This window comes from Clavelina lepadiformis, chromosome 1 (assembly GCF_947623445.1).
Source record: "Clavelina lepadiformis chromosome 1, kaClaLepa1.1, whole genome shotgun sequence".
NCBI classification, from domain to species: Eukaryota; Metazoa; Chordata; class Ascidiacea; order Aplousobranchia; family Clavelinidae; genus Clavelina; species Clavelina lepadiformis.
In genome coordinates this window covers 8580713-8595720 of record NC_135240.1, presented here as the reverse complement: position 1 = coordinate 8595720, position 15008 = coordinate 8580713, and the positions used below count along the sequence as shown (strand labels likewise).

At 34.2% G+C, this 15008-nt stretch overlaps 1 protein-coding gene across 1 annotated transcript; it reads right to left on the bottom strand.

Moving 5' to 3' along the window:
* Positions 1-1682: 1682 nt before the first annotated feature.
* LOC143463390 (uncharacterized) lies at positions 1683-12050 on the bottom strand. Its single transcript, XM_076961862.1, has 32 exons — positions 11917-12050; positions 11613-11769; positions 11355-11475; positions 11033-11196; positions 10724-10832; positions 10501-10637; positions 10121-10256; positions 9856-10011; positions 9649-9752; positions 9355-9550; positions 8958-9173; positions 8630-8815; positions 8323-8491; positions 7534-7703; positions 7271-7397; positions 7037-7170; positions 6717-6855; positions 6414-6568; positions 6002-6167; positions 5830-5908; positions 5502-5607; positions 5100-5412; positions 4759-4957; positions 4514-4592; positions 4241-4409; positions 3926-4093; positions 3367-3560; positions 3119-3203; positions 2444-2585; positions 2239-2362; positions 1996-2064; positions 1683-1846 (listed from the first exon to the last, which is right to left on the bottom strand). The coding sequence occupies exons 1-32, from the start codon at positions 11951-11953 to the stop codon at positions 1691-1693; spliced, it is 4662 nt and encodes a 1553-aa protein (XP_076817977.1). The 5' UTR covers positions 11954-12050; the 3' UTR covers positions 1683-1690.
* Between the last annotated feature and the right edge of the window lie 2958 nt (positions 12051-15008).

Below are 15008 nucleotides of genomic sequence, written 5' to 3'. Positions count from 1 at the left end.
CTAGAGTAAGAAATATGCATTTGGAATGGGGAGATGTTTACTTCGGCAGAAATATGGATTGTGCGAAACCCCATTGCTGAAAGCAGGTCCATTTTAATGGGCGGAAAAATAGACGAATGGGGTTAACAAACCATACTTGTGCCGAAGTAAAATTCTCCCCATTCCAAAGGCATATATCTTACTCTAGGGTAAGAAAGGCATACTTTCAAGCATTACAATGGGAAAAAATTCCCGTACTCTGGACCATTTTAATGGGCGGAAAGTAGACGAATGGGGTGAAAATTTCGTAAGCCAAAAAAAATCAATTTAAACACTGAAACCACCGGTTGAAATTATCGCGACCAACAAACTTATTATTTAATTTTTCGCATAATATAATAACCATCTACTTGGTTGCTTTAAACGCAAAAATGAAGTTTCAGACTTCTCTTAGACTTTATTTAGACGACTGTTTTGTTGTTGTTATTACTTTTTTGTTACTTGATTACTTATTTACTGAATGTTGGATTTAGTGGCCGTGTTAACCATTATTCATTTCTATCATTTGATTACATTATTCCTGTACCTTTAAGCCATTCCTTTTCCCACGCAGACAATGACGAAAAATAAACAATACACTTCTTGAAATGACCAAAATCATCCATTTTTTCTGACTTTTCGCAACATAAACGAGTTTTAAGCTGATGAAATTTTATTTTTAAACAATCTTTTAGAATACTAGTAAATCAGTTAATTTTGAGCGTTTGTCGATAGTGGCGTAGCGTGAGGTGTATAACTCTCAGAAGTCACAGGGTGGCCGTTTCTGACTGAGAAGGAAAAAAATTTAATCATGTCTCATCGAAACCCATTTTGGCTCAAAAGCTCAAATTACATCGACATCCAACTTTATTGATAGCCATACCATTATTTAACACTAACTTATCGTTTACTTTACACAATATTCGTTGATCTCAAATTTATAGACTATCGAATCTTGTTATTTTTTTTCTGTGGAAAGAAACTTGCAAAGGAGATTGAGATTAAAAAATCATCAATAATTTAGTTGTTCGAAAAATAATCTGTAGCTTCGTGTTTCCACCAATTGTTTTTTGTTTCTTATTTTGGCCGTGTTTATTTATGAATTACTTCAAACTATTTACGTTATCTTCTTATAACACGGTGTCTATTGTAAACATGACATTCTCTAGTAACATTCACAGTTATGATTTGCATGATCGAAAACGGGCGCCAGCGTTTTTGGGAGGTCGGCAATTGGTCCATGCCACGGGGATTTTCGACACAACCGTTAAAACCTTTTTGCCTCAAAATCAATGCAATCCTAAAAACCACTGGAAATGGGTCGGAATTTTTTACCTCCGCGCAGGACGGCTAAGACCCAACTTGGCTTCACGCTTTTTATCTGTGTAAAAATTAATCATTCTATTTTTCGTCTAAAGCGCGGTAGGATCGATAAAATCCAGCCAGTTGTTATGACCATGCGCTAATGAACGGGAAAAAGTCGAAAAGGCTAAAACGTGCTCGAAAATAATTATTAAAGTAATGGTTGCCTGTAACAACCAGCACGGGCAAAAATCTATGGCTTTGTGCCTTTCGCTTGTTCAAAACTTCACCTTTCAGCCAGCAAAGTACACAAGCTAATGTTTTTTCTGTGCTTGAACACATGTAGTTGTTACGAACAAAAATTCATGCATCAGACGCGACCAGTGTATTTGAAATATTTAACGTAGTCTTGGTAAAATTTTCTAAAGACATCTCTAACGCCTGGACGAAGGGTCGTCTTCAGCATGGCAACACTATGTTCATCACAAAGTGAAACAAGATAATACATTGACGTCTGTAAAGGTTTCTGCAAAACAAGTGCTTCTTTAATACCTTGGTTGTGAAGTCTACAAAAGCTATGTTGCATTTATCTTCTATTTTATTAACCAATGTTACATATATTTCTAGTGTATTTTGGTAGCAATAGCATTGCCGTACTTATTACTTCTGATTTACCTTTACGCTGAGATGTATCAAATTGACAGTTAGTCCATGTGCGTAGTCAGCAACAATATACGCAACACACTGCAAAATATAACTCGATTTATTTTAAATAGGTCAGAATAGATTTAAGTAGGTGCCGAAATGGTTTGGGCATTTTGTCTAAATTTAACGAAAATTAACAAAATGTTTTCATAACAGGCTAGTCAAAAGAAGAGACTAGCATTAAGAAAATGCTGAAACACTTGCATTACTTACACGTTTGAAATATGACGCGTAATTAGAAGAGATGTTGAGGCAAATTCTTTCCAACTGACGCGCACAATCTTCGACTTCAGATAACGAGAGACTTTGTTGATAATTTCGACCATTAGATATTTTCCTACATAAGTTATCGTCAATAAGTAAAGGTTGAAAGCGGCACAGGAGTAACAGTTAGATCAATTATTCCAGCATTATTCACCCTGCCACATGCATGATGCATATAAGAAGTTTCCTGCATGCGGAGAGAATATGTGGCACAATCCCCGGTACTGCCATTTTGTGCTGGTTGAGAACAGAATTTAGAACGTCGCATGTCGACAAAACAACCTTGCAAAATTGATCTAAAAAATTAAAAATTTGGTGCAGAGTGATTAATAGAATACCAGTATATGAATAGAATACCAGTGATTAGAATACCAGTATATGCGTATATTCAGTGGCCTAGCATAATCAAACAACAAATTTTATGTTTAATAAGAATTACAATGATTAAAGATATTTTTTGGGCTCGGTAGCAGAGCGGTTGGAGCACTGGGTTTGCTTAATGCGACACGTGTTTGATACGCAGTGGCGGTACTGTTGCAATGCCCTTGGTCAAAGCAATAACGATGCTTGCTCCTGTTCAGTGGTCCTGGTGAACAGCCCCGAATTCGGGTAAAGCGATATTAAAAAATGAGTTAACGTTTACATAAACAAATCGAAACTGGCTTTCTTTTACTATTAACAAATAAAAAGTGAGTGTAAATCGGAGCTTGCACAAAGGCTAGCCAGGGCGCGCGCGATGAGGAATCATCGTCGTATTTAAGTCGAGCAAAAACGTTCCTTGGTCAGAAGATCAAAATTATGATGACGCAGCATCCCCAAAATAACTTACCAGAATGAGCACTGTAAATATGATGAAAATCCATCCTAAAAATTGCTGAAAATGTAACTGGTACTTGACGTGTCTTAATAACTCCCTGTACAAAATAACAACGCCATGATTACCTATTTGAAAATCATGCTTTATAGTAATCAACTTACCGTATCTACTTTTTGAGAACAAAGCATATCAGAACCACGGCGACATCACTGTATTCGAACTAACAGCTGTACTTTGAAGTGAAAAAGTATGTTACTTACCGGTCCTAAATTTATGATTTCAGCAATTGTGGAAAGAACAAGTGGAAACAATACAACATCATCATTTGAAATTTGAAGCAACGGAAAGCCTTGTGTAGAGCGTTCCAAATGATTGACAGCAGCATCAAGGGAATCTCTCAAGAACTTAACATGTTCAAAATGAACTGGGTTGGAAAATTTGGTTTCATCATTCTCTAAAAAGAATAAATTCCCTAATGATAATTGAAATTTTATAGCAAAAAATAACAATTAAGATGTTCGAGGAAAGCACAGCAACAGACGTTTCTTCGCTTCCTGCTACGAATATAAATGCATAGTTACTCCAGCTCTAAACCTTATTTACAAAAAATCCATCCATTTACAAAAAATTACCTCATATTTACCAATTTGATCTCATGTTTATCAAGAAGAATTTTGTTACAATTGAACAACTTTAGTATATACATTATACAGTAACATGAGAAATAGAAATGATGCATTACTTACAATCACAGTACTCTAGTGTAAAGCATAAAAAATACTGCTTTAGGTATTTTATCACAACAGAACAAGAACACACCTTGGTTACTTTCATGTTCTGGGATTTGCTCAACAGGTGGAACTGATTCAAATTTTCTAGATTTAGGGTCATAACACGCCGTTAGAAGGTGGATGAATTTCAATTGTGACATAATTACTTCCACGTGAGTTGCTTGTTGAAAGCGTTTTACGTTTGTTATAAAAACATCTAGAGAAAAATATAAATCATACTTAATTAAAGGTAAGATTATTGTATATTTCACAGGCTTTTGGTTGCCAATGGTAGGTCACAGTTACCTATTTAGCCTATCATCTGCAAATAGCAATATTCTGTTAGATTGCTCAGACAAATTACCTTTAGTATCTTCCAAACTTGACAGCAGCCACATGTTTACAACAATTATTCTGTCAAGCAACATGCTCATATAGGGCGATGAACTGATAACTGAGGAAGAAGAACTATTAATCAGGGATAATAAAACTTCTTTTCTTACACTGCTGGAAAGATTAACCACATCTGAAACCTGTAATATTGGATGCGAAAGAATTGCGTTTGTAAACATCCATCGTCAAATAGAGATACACTATGTTTCATGCTTTGCTAAATACTTCATTTGCATTAACTCACATTTTTCTGTTGTAAATAAACTTGTAGCTCGAAGTACAATAAAATTAATTGCAAGCTTGCTGTATGCCAATGCAAGTTACTGAAAACGAAGGTTTATGAAAGATTAACATTAATAATTAATTAAATACCACAACTGGTAAGAACATATTGACTAAAATAACCGTAAGCTGTAAAAATCCAAGCAACAGCATGACATACTGAAAATTTTGCATCATAAAAAATATGATTAAGACAATATTACATACCTAATACTTTCATGTAAATCCTTTGAAAAATTCTGAATGATGGCAGACATATCAATGTGATCCAGAAATTCCTTAATGTGACTGTAATCTGCATTCACATTATCTAACACATCCAAAGCGAAATTAGCAAGAAAACAAGACTTTACTAATTCTGGATTTGTTTTCAAAACCTCTGTTTTATACAGCGTTTTTGTAGCAACTGAAATAAAACATATACAAAATAAGTATCTACTCCAAATCACTATACATGGTTACAATACATGGACATGGTTCATTAATCTAAAAATTCATATGGAAACATATGAAAACTTGTAGGAAATGCTAAACATTAATAAGTTTACCTTTAATTATTTTTTCTAAAACTTTAATACTGTAATGAAGAACTTTTTCTCGTCCAGAACTTTCATTGACACTTTTTCCTTTTTTCAGCAGCACTTTCAGGTGCTGTTTTTTTGGGTCCAGATAAGAAGTTGACAAAGTTTTCGTGATCGTGTAACTACCATTAAACGCGTCTTGTGCATAGACGTATTTGCTCACACCAGAAGGTTTCAATTGCTTCAAGATCATGGACGAGCAGTTTTCCAATAATATTGTAAATGTTTGAATTGTCAAATTGGCTTCTTTTGGTTCTTCATTATCAAATGAGCTGCACACCTAAAATGGCAAAATCAAGATCACTTGTTTACTATTTGAGTTATGTTGTTTAAGTTACAAATAATGAATTCAAAGGAAGCTCTTTTTACTTTATCGATTAAATTCTTTGTTTCTTCAGTCATGTTAAAAATGTGGAACTTCATTAAACTTCCAAGAATCCTTTTCAAAGAAGCTTGATATTCGGCTTCACTACAACTGTAACAAAGACTTACTGGTAAATTGGTATTGAAATGCAGCGCAATGGCACAGATAAAATAAGAAGAGAAATACAAAATAACTTGATAATAACAAAAATAAAATGTAAAACGAGTAAAATTTCTTTCATTCATAATGGTACAGAAACAGTAGACAAACACTTAAAGCTTTTCTACACATGCAATTAACATATAATTTATTATTAAATGAATGCAGTCTCACCAATCCAACTCCTCAGTGACAAATGAAACAAAAAAATTAAAAGGGAGAACATAGAAAATATTCCAATTTCTTGCACCACCTAAAAAAATTACAATTGCAGATCACTTATTTTTAGTTATAAAGTCATTACCAACAAAGTAACCAGCATGATATTAATACACGCACAACTCACTTGTTATGTGGTCAAGCATACAAATGCATTGCAATTTAGCGTTAACATTCACGTGCAAAACATACAAATTACACAGCAGGAGCATCGTCATGGCTGTTGCGTCTCTTTTACAAAGGCCAGAGACTGGGATACAAGACAGGATAGAGATGGACTTCATCGTGATTTCCTACAAATGAGATACCGGTACTTTTTGCCATATGACAGTAAGTAAGATTAGCTACAATGTGCCACAAGAACCAAATATATATCCTATCTCAAACAGAAGTGTTGCTTTCTACTAAAATTACATAATCCAGAATATACTGCTTATTTTAATAATATGTACGTAATATGTTTGGTAATGACTGAAGCTCTACAGATATACATATGACATATGGTAGCGCATCAGAAAACTTAACATAAGTTGCATTACTTTCAAAGGTTTGTTGGAAAATTTTGTGGCCATTCCTATTATCTTTTTGATTACATTTGGCATTTGCTTGTGTTCGTAGTCACACTGTTCATCCAACGTTCTTTGAACAAGCGACAGAATTTCTGTAAGAGGCTTTTGTTTGTTCTTTTCAAGTTCTGTGAGCAATACACATAGCAAAGCCAGATTAAAATACCATCCAAAAATAATAGCACAATTATGGTTAGCATTTGTTCTATTGTTTCAAATAACTAAAAGAGGCCAATCATTGATTTTAAAGCGTGATCAAATAATAACTTTTCTAACCTTTTATTTTGTCTTGAATAGAGGAAGTAAGGTGCCTTAGTATGCAAAAATGCAAATTTCTACATTCGAGAAAATTCGAGGTTTGAAGAAATGATTTTAGAATCGGTGCATTTGAAAGAAAAACTGTTGGTTTCATCACCTAAAAAATATTAATAAGTTTACCAATTAGCTGTACATAGAATAAACAAGACAGCAAGATTTGTTTCCTAGTCACAGTTCAATCATAAAGCAATGACTGACAAACGTTACTTTTCTTCTTCTTCTAAAGTCGTTTTAATGGAAACATGCATGAAATAATATGTAAGTATACTACAATAAACCTTTTCCGTGGTTACACTCGGATTTGATTTGAGAATCATCTTAGCTATAGAGCTATAAACTTCTTCAGACCCAGTCGTGAGAAACAGGTCGGAGTAGTTCAGTATCAAATGAAGTGAGGCAATGTTAAGTTTTTCTATCAAATACGAATATATAAATGAAAAAGTGGTTGCAAGAAATCCTCAACATTCACACCTATAAGGCTTACACTTAAAGAAAAACACATCGTTTCTCACCATTTGAGTTAATTGTTTCTGGTGCACCATTCCATTCACATAAACTGATAGACGATTCATCACAGTTCAAATATTGTACAAGACTACACATTAATGATTGCACTTGCTTCAACAGGTCATCTTCTTCCTATATTAGCGCAAAATAAGAATTAAACGTGAAATAAAATCCCAACTTTGCAAATTCCAACGCTTATCTAGCAAATTCAAAACAATATAAAATTGTCTCAAAAAAGTTGAGTGTTATGCTTTAATACATGATCTACCTGATTTAATACCGTTCTGTTCATAAGCTGCCAGCAGAGCCATTCCAGCTTAAAACATAATAATTTTCTTAGATAAAATTTGGCAGAAAACGACAACTGTCCATCACGCAAACTTTCAAGCTCACTTAGTTTGGAAATCACATCAAATTGTGGAAAGTCATCCGAGTGCCCTAAAAAGCAGTAGCAATTTTCATTAATATCTTACTATGATTTTAAATTTTGAATTCCGATAGTCTCTAAAATAATGATTAATTAAACGTTGCACGTGGAATTAGGTTAATAGAAGAACAGATTGCAACATTGTGTTTGTTCATTTCATAATACTGTGGCACACAAAGTATTTTTGATAATAATTGAAAATAGCTGAAACTTCTGACACCAACTGACTCCTCAAAAAGGCTGAGTGACATTCCCAGCAAGCACAAATACATGAGAAAGCCAAGAAAGTGTCTCTATCAAATGTTCGATACAAACTTAGCTAAACTATAAGTCAGAAGATGCTGCTTCACATCAGCCCCTGCTAATCAAACTGATGAAGTGAAGCACATAAGGACACACGAGAATGAAAGGGAATTTAAAATAAAATATTCAAATAATTAATAAAATAAATGAAGTTATTTCAAATAAAATTGGGGTTTGAGATTTTTATGGCGTTGACTGCCACACTACAGAAAAAACACAAACCCATTTGCCCAACTTGAGTGCATAATGTCAAGTTAACAATTTTAGCAAACCGATTTCCAACTTCTATAGGAAAGAAATAGCTTCATCAAGTTGTTTACAATTTACCTTTAATACAATAGCGCTGAAACACCATTTCACATTGTCCTCTCACTACCATTAATTGATACAGCGGTCCCACAAGTGAAGTTTCTTTATTTTTTACAAAATCGTGGAGGTATTCAACAAGTTGACATTGATCTTCTAAGAGGCGATAGAGCTTTTGACGAGCTGAGATCTAACAAACAGTAACAACTGCACAATGCATATGGTAAAGGCTTTAACTAAAAAAAAATTAGATATTTTGATGTTTTAATAAAAAATAACTGGTTAGATAATGTAGTCATATTAGCTTTCTCCACCAACTTTTACTTACCTGTTGGTAAATGCCTAACAACGGGCTTTCATCTACCACTCGGCAAAGTAGAACTATCAGGCAGTACTTTAAAGTATTACTATCCAATTCTGTTTTCAACTTTTTGCTTGAAATGACTTCTTCAGAGATAAGTTTGTGCTTTTTTCCTTTCTTTGGGCCCACAGATATTGTTCCAAATGCAGAATGCTGAAAAGTAAAGCAAACTACTTTATGAAAACATCAAACAGGTATCGATATAATGCAAATCTCTGTCCGCAAACTAACCAAGCTAGAACTATAACTTATACAATGGGTCGAAAGCTTTGACTAAAAGCTTGAGTTAAATTACCTGCTTGGACTCTGGGAAGCATAATGTTAACTTTGCAGAAATAGCATCCCAAATATCTAATGTTGTGTTATGTGGACAAACTGTGATGCAGTTTGAGGTGAATGCAACAGAAAATAATTTTGAAATGCTGATAAAAGACATCTTGGTGAAACCAGTTGGTCCATCTGAACAGCACTCACATAAACTATCTAGGAAATGGTTGAGCAAGACGAGAGGCTGCAAAAATATTGCACAGGTACTTAGCTTAAACTCTTATTTAACATTTAGCAATATATACTTCTGGTGCAAGAAATCACGACTATAAATCAGTTACTAAACATATTTCACTCAATTTGGTTCTTGTGGTCAAACTACCAAAGCACATTTTGGTTAGTTTAGTTACACAAAGGTTGCATACCTGTCTGATGCTTTGAAAAACTTCGGCCAATGAGTCAAATATATTGGGCAACCACTTAAGCTCATTGTCATCTACATCACAAGCAGAGGAAATTTGACCAAAAATTTTGATCAGAATCTCTTTTACGTTGTTTTCAATCAGAGAATGTTCCAATTTTGCTATAATTGCCACACATGATGACCAAAGTGCACTACATCTGAAAATACATTGATAGAAGTGCTGCAAGTTTTTCATTCATTTGAAGTGTATTTATTTATTGTCAAACTTAAAATAGTTTAATAGACTTGAACTTACTTTCTACCCATGAGTTTTTGTAAAAGCATTGAATAACAATCTTTTTGTTCTTTTCCAAATTGACTTTCTAAACCACGTTCATGCACTTCGTGATAGAGATTGAGCTTAAAATAGTCAAATTATGGCTGCAATTAATACATGCACATGGTATATCCCATATTCCATTTAATTAAGAAGTTGGCAGTCATGTCAGTTTATTTAGTTTACTTTTAATAAAGATGATAGAAGTTGAATATTTGTCGAAGAATTTTCAATGGAAAGGAATGATAAGATCCGCATGAAGAAGTAAAACTTGGTCATAACATCGAACTTTTTATAAGCATCAAGAAACAATTTGTACACAGTTTCAATCAGATCAGGATTCTGTAAATTAAAAAGTGACACATAACACTTAAATTTTCAATGCGATGCAGATGAAATACAAACCATTGGTAGTCTCAAAATTTATCTATATCATTATGTACAGTATAACCTCTTCTGTCTTCACAAGGTTTTCAATTTGAGACCAAAACTTGGCAGTTGTCTGAGCAGCTTTCCTGTGCTTCCCACTATTACTATTAGAGCCAGAAATGCCTTTTACACCTTTACTGAACAAGTCAGCATTCTTCCTGAACATAAATCACAGACAGTAGGGCTCTAGTATATATTTACACACAAATAACAATATATATATAACATATATTTTTTGTTATGTGGCTTGTGAGTTTGTGATCAATTACAAGTGATAAAATACAGCCTTACATTACAAATGAGCAGTACTTTCCATTAAACAAAAAAAATTTCCAATGCTCTTTACTAAATACTGTAAAAATTCTTTTTACAGAGACACAAAAAAGATATGGTAAAAAAAACCTTGCAAAAAGTCCGGCTTTCATCACAGTTTCAAGCAGGTTGATAAATTCTTCGTCATTGAAATTTACATTTTTGGTTAATGAGATGTGAAGTTGCAAACAAGATAGAAAACAATATTCAACGAAGTTGCTGAAGGCCTAGAGAAAATTACTGATTGGTTGAACGGCACCTTAGATTGACAACTTTTTTTAAATGGTTTCGAAGATGTGTGCCAAATCCATACCTTTCCCGGATGATTGTGGCTATGCAATAAAACTTCTAACTTTAGTAAAATCTCTTTTGCAAAGCAAATGCATTTTGAGACAAGTGTTGTTGAGGGTGCACAGATTAACCTGTATATGGTAAACACAAACACTTTCAATTAATACAGTTTTAGTAAATAACCAGTACTACCTAAAATGCCATAGATCACATACAGCAAAACCTCAAACATTCCACATTAATCTAACCCTATCTATATCTATCCCTCAAAATTTGTCATAGGGTTTCAAATATTATATTATATAACAATATTATACAACTATGATCTTACTTTTCAAGCATTTTCAGCAGAGCACTAATGAATTTCAACAATGATACAAACTGCTGGCGAAGATCACTGGAAATCTTTTTGTGGTTAACAAGGCAACGGCCAACATCTATTATGTCAATAAGAGTTTCCTCACACGTATCTGTAGAAAGTGCGTCAATACATACCTGAATAATAAAATACAATGCCAATTATTTCCGATGACCCAGAGCACATTTAAAACTAGCACATACCAAAATCCACAAGAGCTCTCAAATAAAGCATGGAAATGTCTGAGTGCACATGACGAATATGAACAATGCTATTAAAAACATCGGCTATCTACCTTTATAAATGATGATTTTATGAATATATCCTGAGCATTTGAATTTAAATACACACTAATGCGTTCACTGTTGAGAGCGTCAGCAAGGGTTTTCCACAAAGCAGAATAGGCGTCAGAAAATCTGGAAAAGTAAACAATAAGAATTCATACAAGACAACAAAATCAAATTAATTTTATAAAAAAAGAAAAACTATCACAACTCTAAACCCAACCATCTGTTTCGCTCTGCTACCACTTTCTATCACTCAGGCCACATACTTGTAGTTGGTGCTATAAGTGGTGGATAATGTTGAAGTCAACCAGGTAAGAAGAGACTGCTCTATGTTTGGCGTTGAAGAGTGTTTCCACAAAAACCGTGCTAAATTATTGCGATCAGAGAGTGGAGTGTCATCACAATTAAGCTGGTGAAATGCTCCTATCAAAGTGATTTTGAGAAAAAGTTTAAAATATCACTTCTTCATTTTAAAATAACATAAGCCAACAGGACACTTCCTGTTTTGGTAAAGGGTTTTCAACTTAAGAAAGTCCAATAGTAGTTTGTGGAAATCTGTGCCACACTGACCTGGAGTCAATAATATTAGTTTATCCTGTCCATCCATATCACTGTATCCAAAGTTATAATTACAGAAGTATAGTAATTACTGAAGCAGAGTAACCATTGCTTATTTATAACTAAAATTTGAAACTTAAGTTCCTGAATAATATTAATAATATTAATCTGAGAATTTGGCAAACACATGCATGACACAGCTTGTCAACGAGCATGATAAAGTTTTCCAAATTCATGATGATTTATGTAATGAACAAAAATGGTTAAGTGAACAACAATTCGCAATAACAAAAAAAACTGAGGTTTAAGTACACATCATCAAACCTAAAGTAGCATCTATGCATGAAACATTGCCCATTGAAAACTGACATACTTTCCAGTCTAGTGTAACAGTCTGATGAATGAAGACAATGATCCTTGCATGCAAATGCAATAAAGTACTGTATGCAAATTATTTAATATTATTACTTTGATATAAGTTAAAAAATTATATTAAGCAATTTGGGATTACCAAAGCAGTTATTTCAAAATTCACAAAACATTCAAAGCAATTACATGGGAAAAACAAGCAGACATTCATAAAAAAATATACAACAGCGTTATAGTGTCAAACTACAACAGCATGTAGGCTGTAGCACTAAGCCAGGGGTGTCCAACCTTTTTGGCCTAATGGCCACATGCGATTTACGAATGATTGCGTGGGCCACTTGAGTGTTTACTGCTAATTTCTAATTAAAACCCTCACACCAAAATTCTAATCTTAGAAATACGTATTATCCTCTTTTACAATTATAAGAACAATAAACATACCAAGATATAATAAATTCAACAAAGATTTTACTACACGTCAACATTTCAATGTGAAGTTTGGCACTGTTTTTCCCTAACAAGTTTGGCAATATTCGGTCAGATGGACGATGTAGCAATGCGTAGCGAGTTTTCCACATGGCTATCAGAAATTACTAAACAAACAATAAATGCCAATTTCTCGGAATATAAGTTCGCCATAAATTACGTAGGCCATTTAGTTGATAATATAAGTCATTTCAACAAATACCGCGCGGGCCACTAAAAACCTTCCCGCGGGCCATGGGTTGGACACCCCTGCACTAGGCTATCCTATCATAGATTGGTGATGATATGGTAGTCTGTGCAGCGCTCAAGCACTGCCAGACTAAAGGGTACTACAGTTTATAGGTTAGTGATGGGAACTAGGCTATCATCTTCACTTAGAAATATCATCCAAGTGCACACTGCATAGCAACATGTCTATATTGCAGTATTGTACCGTCAATCTCGACATCTCATTACGCAAAATGAAACATGCCGTACTTGCAACATGCTATTGGAGACACATGCTTCAGTTACCGCTCGGTATCTAATACACATGCCTCCGATACTGCTAGGTATTTGAGACACATGCCTCAAGGTGCCAGATGGTCTGTTACGGCCCCTATTCCAACCCCAACTGCTGAGTATGGCCGTTTTCAGCAAGATCTTGGGTGCGCAAAACAACCAAAAATTACAAGTGTGCTTACACAAAAATGCTTGGATGTGAAGAAAGTATGCACTTACTGACTTAGGTGCACAATTATTATTTACAGAGTAATTATTATTAACACAGTAATGCACACAATTTGACTTATTCAATCTTTAAATTAATTGAAAATTAAGTGCACATAATTTTGGCCAAGTCATTAAGTGCAAATTAAAGCACCTGAAGAGCAGTATTGAATCTGTGAGTGTGCCTATGCCAAACTCTGCAGTCTGGAAATCAAGCAAACATGTACGTGCTGTAGGCTGCAAGTCACACTGCCATGTACCTTGATCCCATATCGACACGATAAGTGTGTAACATTGAAAGTATTCTAAAATAAAAATCAGGCAACACTTTCTCAATATTTTTCCTTTGCTGTGTAAATATGCTAGGCTAATTTTACATGAGTGAAATTATCACTGTTTGCAATCTGATTGACTAGGCGCTTGTAAATTTAAAAAAGATTTGAAGCAGGCGCTCGAAATAGTATATGTTAGTAGTATCCCAGGAATCCCGTTCAGGTAGCCTGCAAAGAGTAAACGGTAAGGGTCTTTTACAGAAGTCGGTTGTGAGAGGGAGTATAGAAGATGGTCAACTACGATACGTCACTCATGTCCAGCCTGATGGTTTAATCAATTTTTTTGAAGATGCATACATCGACAAGGATGTAAGTATCAGTAAGAGATAAACATATCTCAATCTGATGCCCGGTTGGATCTTGTAGCAAGTGATCTTTAAAATCCATTTTTCATGGTTGGGTTTTCTTTGCCTATGTCTTCAACAACAAGCTGGGTGACCTAAATACGGTAAAATAGTCACTCCCTTAACCTACGAGTCAAAGTCGGTCTGCCGTCTCAGTACTGTATTCAATAATATTCTTGGGGTCAAAGTTAATGGACTAGGGCACTAGGCTGTATTATAACTTTGCTTAGGGTGATATCAACATCAACCACGTGAAAGTTGTTTATAATTCACGCTTCAGTAATTTAAGTTTCAACTAGAAAATAGACATCAAATTTCGTTACAACATTACATCGTTATTTGTACCATACCAATATTATTATTTGCATACTATACCATTATATTATTATTATTTGCATTACCATACCATTATTATTTATTTATTAGTATTTACATTATATATACTAAGTATATACATATATTCTACATATGTAGGCCTATATATTTCTTACATTATATACTATTATTCGTTACCCTGGTATTCAGCAAGTCCAGGGCATTGGATTCAAATCGCTGTAAAACAAAACTACGCAATATATTTTCTTTTTATTTTTTGTTGCGTAAAGGAATTCATATGCTACTCAGCTGAGAGAAATTTTGACAATCCGATGTTTATATATACTCTATACTAGAGTATAGACGATCGAAAATATCCTGCCACCTCCAGAAAATGGGGCCAAAAGGGTCCATTCCCTCCTTTTGGAGCTGTAGGCAGTACTCTATATTCTTCGAACCCTACAAAGCTATTGATGGATTATCGCACCCCTTGTATCCACGAAATAATGCAGCTTTAACTAGCAAAAGTAATTCCCATTGGGATCCAAGT

What these genes read in the sequence shown, in the direction of transcription:
- LOC143463390 (XM_076961862.1), bottom strand. Translation starts at nt 11,953, where the DNA reads ATGGATGGACAGGATAAACTAATATTATTGACTCCAG. An exon ending in GCCACAATCATCCGGGAAAG is followed by an intron (nt 10,638 to 10,723) that starts GTATGGATTTGG and finishes AATTTTCTCTAG; the next exon opens with GCCTTCAGCAACTTCGTTGA. An exon ending in TGATACATCTCAGCGTAAAG is followed by an intron (nt 1,847 to 1,995) that starts GTAAATCAGAAG and finishes CTTGTTTTGCAG; the next exon opens with AAACCTTTACAGACGTCAAT.